The 7,079-nt window shown below is 35.7% G+C and overlaps 1 protein-coding gene across 1 annotated transcript in view; it reads right to left on the bottom strand.

Moving 5' to 3' along the window:
* Positions 1 to 2,037: 2,037 nt before the first annotated feature.
* Positions 2,038 to 7,079, bottom strand: part of LOC149802792 (uncharacterized) — a 31,248-nt gene continuing 26,206 nt past the window's right edge. The window contains exons 2-3 of the mRNA XM_089952225.1: positions 4,850 to 5,180; positions 2,038 to 4,250 (exon numbers count right to left, since the gene is read on the bottom strand). Of these exons, the coding sequence (XP_089808351.1) occupies positions 2,464 to 4,250; positions 4,850 to 5,165 (2,103 nt within the window). The 5' untranslated portion in view covers positions 5,166 to 5,180 and the 3' untranslated portion in view covers positions 2,038 to 2,463. The remainder of the gene's footprint in view (positions 4,251 to 4,849; positions 5,181 to 7,079) is intronic.

Raw genomic sequence — 7,079 nt, 5'->3', positions numbered from 1 at the left:
ATTTGGTGGGATAGTAATATTTTTGTTTAATTTATCTTTGACATTTTTGAGTTTTATTTGCATGGTCATGATAACTAAACCATAACCTGCATACACTCATCCTTTTTGCCAACACCAGTCCAGTCCAGTCCCAAATTTGGAGGGAATTTGGTTATACATGTACTTTGAATAAAGCTTTATGCAGTAGCAGATTAGACAAGTAACAAGTTTAATTCCAGTCCTTAGATATAAGATCAGTTTCTCTATATTCTAAAAGACTAGACGATTGAAAAACGTGCTAGTCCAGCTGAATCATTTATAGTACTTCTCACAAGATTGTCAGACGTATCAAGATTTTATTGACATAGATCTGTTGAAATTATGAAAACTACTAGTCCAACAGGAAAATTGCTAGCCTTAGGCTTGGGACTATTGCCAATTTGAAGCCCAGAATTCTACAGAAGTGAATAGCGAAAAATTAATGCATATTGTATTAATGAATTATGATCAACATGCCTTGAAAAAATGATTGCTAAGCTAAATCCATTTGATATATAAAGGTTATTTTGCCACAAATATGTAGTTTCAGTTCATGACATGTTCAGAAACAAGTGCTGTACAAGCTTGCTTTATCTTGTGCTTAGATACATTGAAGACACTGAATGAATAAATTCACCTGAAGTAGAATTATTCGACTTGCTTTCTGTGGAGAAGTGTTTTTTTCAGCTTGTGAAAAATTTTCAAAATTGCCATTTTAAACTGCTGATCAAAGAGCAGTGCTTTTAAATGCAGATTGTTTACTATCATCAAACCTGTCAAAAATGTTTGTTATCATGTCTTCGTAATCATTTTAAGGACTGTTTTGCAATTTGAAGAAAGAAAAAAATGTTCATCTCGACTTGAGCTCCAGTTTTGGCTTTGAGATAATTATGATTATCTAACATTCATTGTTGCTGGTCAGGCTGGTCATTTTCAAAATCTTGTTTTAGTTAGTCCACCCAGTTGGGAGGATTTTCATGAAATTTAGTATACATTCATCCTAAAAAAAAATTTTGTTTCTTGATAACAAAGGAACTACCCTTTTTGATATTAATTGTGATCACTGTTTAGCCAACTTAAAAAATAATGATCTTATAAACTATCAAGAGGATTATCACAAAACTTTATTGACGTAATCATCTCTAGTTCTGCCTGGTCCTAAATTAAAGTTATGCCCCTTGGATATTTGCTATGCTTGACAGGGTGGCCATTTTGAAAATCATATTTTTTTCTCACCTTTTTATTGTGTAAACAATGCTTGCAACACGAATAATAGTAATAATAATAATAATAATAATAATAATAATAATGAAGGACTGTAAATAAAATTAGATTTAGTATATATAACGTGCTTTGTAGTTAATCTTCTTTTTATACATCGGGAAGAAAGGTAGGGATTTTTATTAATTTTTATACATCAGGAAGAAGGGATTTTTTAAAATCAGTTTTATGAGGAAACTGAAATGTATATACTTAGTGTATATACTCACTTATAAGACAAGTCAAACTGCACAGAGCCAGGTCTGATTTCACATAATGCGCCAGCAGATCTGGGTCAATGCAGTTTGTTGGGAGTAATCATTAAAACAAACAACATAGACCAGATGTCCCTGTCATATAATTTTTTATATTTATTTATTGATGCTTGATTGAAAAAAGGAAGGCAGGAAGGAAAAGACATAATCAGAATGTTCAAATCGCTGCTTATTAGCAAATAAATCTTAATTAACCCCCAGGAACATGAGAAAGTCACCTCGCGGGGAAGGTATTAGCTTTACAGAAGTTAATTTCTACAATGATCTGGTTCTCATGTTCTTGAGAAAGTGGTGTTTTAGCACAGGTGGTTGCTTAAAACAGTATATTTTTACCACAGTTCTGAACAACCATGTATTAAAACACAGGACTGCTTAGCAAACTTTGATCAAAAGTTTGCATTTTTTGTGCATTTTAAAACTGTAGAGTGCCTGTCCAGCATGTATCACTTGTCAAGATTTTACTTGCAAAAAAGAACAAAACCAATGAACTCACTGCTATTTGTAATGCAGATATCACGTTTATTCTTAGATGAAAGTTTTCCATTTTATGAACATTACAAATCCAGCATTATAAATGGTGGAATAAAAGTAGCAATTAAATAAAGAAATACTTAAAAATGAATATAGTTCTCACATATGTAATGAATTTTTGTCATTCGTCAGCAACCACGTTGCTAGTAGTTGAGTACATTGTACGGTGAGCTCACTCTAAATGATGGCTCAAGTTTCACAACACAAAAATATTGTTATCGCCCTTCCCCCTTCCTAAGGTTTCTATAATATTTCGTGTCATCATCGAACCCTGCATCCGTCGCAAAAGAATGTGGTCTATCTAGTCGATCTGAAGGATTCAAGTGGATAAAAAGCCCATTGAAATTTCGAGGTTTTTCTACGCTGTGACTATAATCTTTTAAATTGTCACAATGCTGTATTCTGCCGTCGCAGACTCGGTTAATAGTGAATCAGCGCCATTGAACCCCTCGTCGGTGTGGACATCCTCTGCGTCATTACTGTGTTTTGTTTTCTCCAATATCTTTAACCAGCGTCTTCCTTGATAATAATCCCACTTTGTCGTGTCCTTTTCCTGGGGAACTTTGGTCCAAGAAGTGTTGTATGGTATTTTTGACCGTCTGTTTTGGTTTGGAACAAGGAAATCAGTTGGCTTAGGGTTTCTAGATCGCCTTGAATCGCGCTTTATGCTTCTTTTATTTCGCCTTGATGTCTGATCACGAACTCTAAGTTTCAATCCTGCGCCCACGACTGGTCGTGGCTCTGTTTTCTTTAGATCTGCGTGACTTATGACACTTCTCTGCTGCAAAATTTGATGCCGCAGGGACTCTTCGTTTTCAGACAGATCATTCTCAGAGACTGCACAGGATTCATATTTCTGGAGCCGAGATTCGAAGATTTCATGAATTGTGGTGCGATGACCTCCATTTCTTTTTCTCTTAGTTTTACGATTGGTGGTTTGATCCTGATTACTGTTTTCCGCCATGTTTATCACGTTTTCTTCCGTTTGGTCGGAGAAGTTTTGAGTTTCGTGCAGTGGTTTGCTATCGTCAATGCTATCTGTATTTGCAATTACTGTAATAACACTGATGCTCTTTACCATACATGGGCGTTCAGAAGTAGACGCTGAAGAGTCATCACTTTTGCTGTCGGTCATATCAACCTGAACCATTGCAGATTTTGTTTCCTTTGTTTCTCTTGATAACTTCTCGTTCTTGTTTCTAGATGTTGTCATCTCGTTGAACTGATTCAGATCATTGCTAATATTCTTTGAGTAATTTGATTCGTGTGTGCCCTGGTTGTTTGCTTCATGGCTATGCTCAGCAAATTCATGGCTATGATTATCAAAATCTGCTTTCCATTTACTCCGATTTCGTGAAACGTCCCAGTACTTCGTTGAATTTCCACTTTTGCTCAAGTCATCTACATCACTGGAAGACTCGGACGAACTTTCCAATCTTTCAAATCGTGGTACTCTTGGATCATCTGTAGTAGTGCTCAGATCGGATATACTGCCAGATATGCTGTCCGTTCTCAAGGGTCTTGGACGAAGAAATTGCATGTTTAGAGTCCTACACTGACAAATGAGTGTTGCCTCTTCATAACCCTTAATTTCTTTGGAAATATGTTGGTATTTGCCTTCCAATGACTTGATTAAAATGTCCCTGGCAAAGACGCGCACAGAGCTGGTGTTTAGATGAATGAAAATTCGCTCCCAAAACGAAGATTGATTGCAAAACCGGGGATCCCAATCGATGATATTGTCATATAGGTCGTCATCAATTATTTTGTGTCTCCACAGATCATCCATTATATCCCTCAAGTCCACGGTATTTTTAATTTTGCAGCATAAGCACATTCCTTTTACTTTTTTCTCTTTGGCCTTTTGACTGCAACTGATCTCTACAGCGTCTCTCAGATGCGGATAGTCTTTACCAAGAATTTCTACAAACTTTGCAATTTTTTGAGGAGCCCTTCGTTTGATTGTGCGTATTAGATATCTGACTTTGTCCCCAGGAGAAAGTTTCGTTTCAAGTATTGAGTATTCATCATCAGTTATACAACTGTTCTCAAGAAGCTCGTCTGCTAATGACATATCGTTGATATAAAGGTTGTTTACAAACACGCTAATGTTTTCACGAAGCACTTCGGGTAGATATGCATCCTGCTTGGATATTTCTTTGTCTTCTAAACGATAGAATTCAGATATTACATAACATCAAAAGGAAATTAGCAAAAGTAGCATACAAATTCTCGTTGATTAATTTGGATTGATTTAAATCTAACCTCATCAGTACTAAAACGAAAGCAAAAATGAACTGTTACAGCAAGGGCTAGACAGTGGGAAAATGTACGAACTGAGGAAGATGACTAAGCTATACAAATACAGGTCATCATTGAAAAGCAAACATCTTACATATCTCTGATGTTCCTATTAATTTCTTCTTAAAGATCAGGTTGATATTCAACAAACTGGAGTCCCGGTTGTCTTATTGATAATTATGAAGGAAATAGAACATTGCCAGTCATGTCATTGAAAGTGTATTCTAATCCTCTATCGTCGAAGAAAAACTAGCCAGAGAACACCTTTTTTTGTGCCTTATATCAGAGGTTGATTTAAGAGTCCAGTTAAGATCTTTCTTAAAAATAACTAAAGAAAATTCTTTGAAATCTAATTTTCTACTTTAATTACTGCAGCTTAACAGTGCCAAGACGTGAAAATTATACCAGTTAGGATACCGGTCTTGTGTAAACATTAAGTATTTTGTTTAAAATAAATTATATACCAGGAGTAGCTTGATGCTCAGAAACCTGGTTAGTTTTGTGTCGAGGTCTAGGTGTTGCCTCCCTTCTTTCTGGACGCTGACGTTCCAACGTGGTAAGGCGACCAACTGTTCGGCTGATGTACTCTATATTTGGCTGAGCCAATTTCGTCAGCTCGCAAACCTGTTTTACCATTTCACCCTGCTGCTCCAAAATCTGCCTAATTTCTGTTATTTCTTTTCCTTGTTGGTGCAACGTTTGAATCATGTCAGTAGTTTCTGGTGTGTCTGTAGCTTGTATTGGTTTCATCGGGTTCATTTCATCATGTGACATTTGCATTATTTCGGGCACCTTCTGCAAAATAGCATGGCCTATTTTAAGATAAGCGTTATTTACAACAGTGTATTTTTTATTACATGAGGTTGTCTCTATGCATTTTTGCCACGTGTTATCAACAGTTCTGTAAACTGTCTAGATGTTAATCAATGAATATTTTGCAGAATTCAACGTACTGCAAGTTGCCTTGTAATTATGGTAATAAACAAGAGTATCACACATCATTTTCTGCCATGCTATGGAAAAGCGGCGCTTTGGATAAGAAAGGTTACTTTTCGTTTGATGATTTTAATAATTAAACATGGCAGTTATTCTGTAAACAGTAAACTAACACAGTAAGATGAACAGGTCAGTAATTCTAAACGCAGAAATAGCTTGTATATATGACAGTAAGTCATACATAAAGACATAGCTTCATTACATTATATTACAAAATTTAACACCTAATAACAAAGAATATAATAGCCGTGCTCACATAATTACACATGCTCTCCATTATAGCATTACATACATCCGACACTGAAAAATGGAAGAAAATGTGAACTATGAAAACGGCAAGTTAAAAAGATGTCGAGAGTTAGTTTTCCAAAGTCGTTGATCCTGAAGAACTAACTTGTAAGAAGAAAAAAGAAACGAAGAAAAAAAAAACAAGAAAAAAAAACAAGAAGAAAATAAAATAACAACATAAAAAACCAAGAACATAAACAAAAAACAACAATATAACAAACGTGATATATGAACAACAGTATACATGTAATTCAGCAATGTTGATAAAGCTAACATCCGCATATACACTGGGATACCTATGTACAGGCAAAATTATTGCCTTAAACAGAAATGAGAGTATATATATTCTCGATTCTTGTCATCTTCGCTAGCCAAAGTTCCGATGTGATAACCCTATCGAGTAGATGTTTTTGTGCTTCGGGTCTGAATTTCATTGGATGCGGCGGCAAGCCACTGTATCCAGTCAAAATTAAGCTGTTCAAATTTGAACAGCGTTCCTACATGATAGAGACAAGGGGAGTACCCAATTTGAATGGACTGATAAACAAGCAATTTTCCACTGCCGGTCTGTGTTTTTTGCACAAATACCTTTCACTCTGATAGACCTATAATGGCTTCCCTCCGGTACGTAGTCATACTTTTCGATGTTAAACTTCCAAAGTACCCTTTTTAGATCAATTGCTTCCACCATTTACGGCCAGTGTACAATGCACCATGCAACTGGTTAGTTGGCATTAAATACTAATGGAAGTAACTCATGAAACCCAATAGATGTCGCTAGGACAAAACACCAGTATATCTGTTCGATCCGCCACGGTGTAGATAGGATTATCGTATCGGAACCCTAGCTAGCGAAGATGGATCCTTGTACGATATGTAGCGAACGCATATATTTAATGACAAAATAATGATAATCATATTGGACCAACAAAACTGGCAAAAATGTCAAATTATGTTAGTGTCTGATTTGCACTTAAGCTACGATTAGCTTTTGCGATGATCTTCACACTTGACAGGCTAGTCATTCAGCTTGGTATATTAGTTGGGAAAAAAGTTAAGCATAGGTGTTATTTCTGCATAGGCGTTCATGCTGTATGACTTCCATAAATCTGAACTGTTCTTAACATTGAAAGAGAAAATTGAGAAAATGCCTGTGATTGTTTTATTGTAACTTTTACGTGTCCTACTTTGAACGTTTCTGCATTCTGTCTATAAGGCAATATTATGGTGGGCATAGTGTTGTATTTGAAAACAAAGTTTGTAACTTTTGGGTGTGTACAAGTAAAGCTGATGTTAAGGAAATTTATGTACAAGGACAGATTAACCTAAGCTGGTCATGGAAGGGGAAGTTTGATTTTACTTCAGTCTAGATAACGTATTCATTTAAAGAATATTTTGAGTGTTAGAACA

This window comes from Sinohyriopsis cumingii, chromosome 3, assembly GCF_028554795.1.
Source record: "Sinohyriopsis cumingii isolate HCF-2022 chromosome 3, ASM2855479v2, whole genome shotgun sequence".
In the NCBI taxonomy this organism is placed as follows: domain Eukaryota; kingdom Metazoa; phylum Mollusca; class Bivalvia; order Unionida; family Unionidae; genus Sinohyriopsis; species Sinohyriopsis cumingii.
Note: the sequence above shows the minus strand (reverse complement) of the source record. Positions and strands in the feature narration are given on the sequence as shown.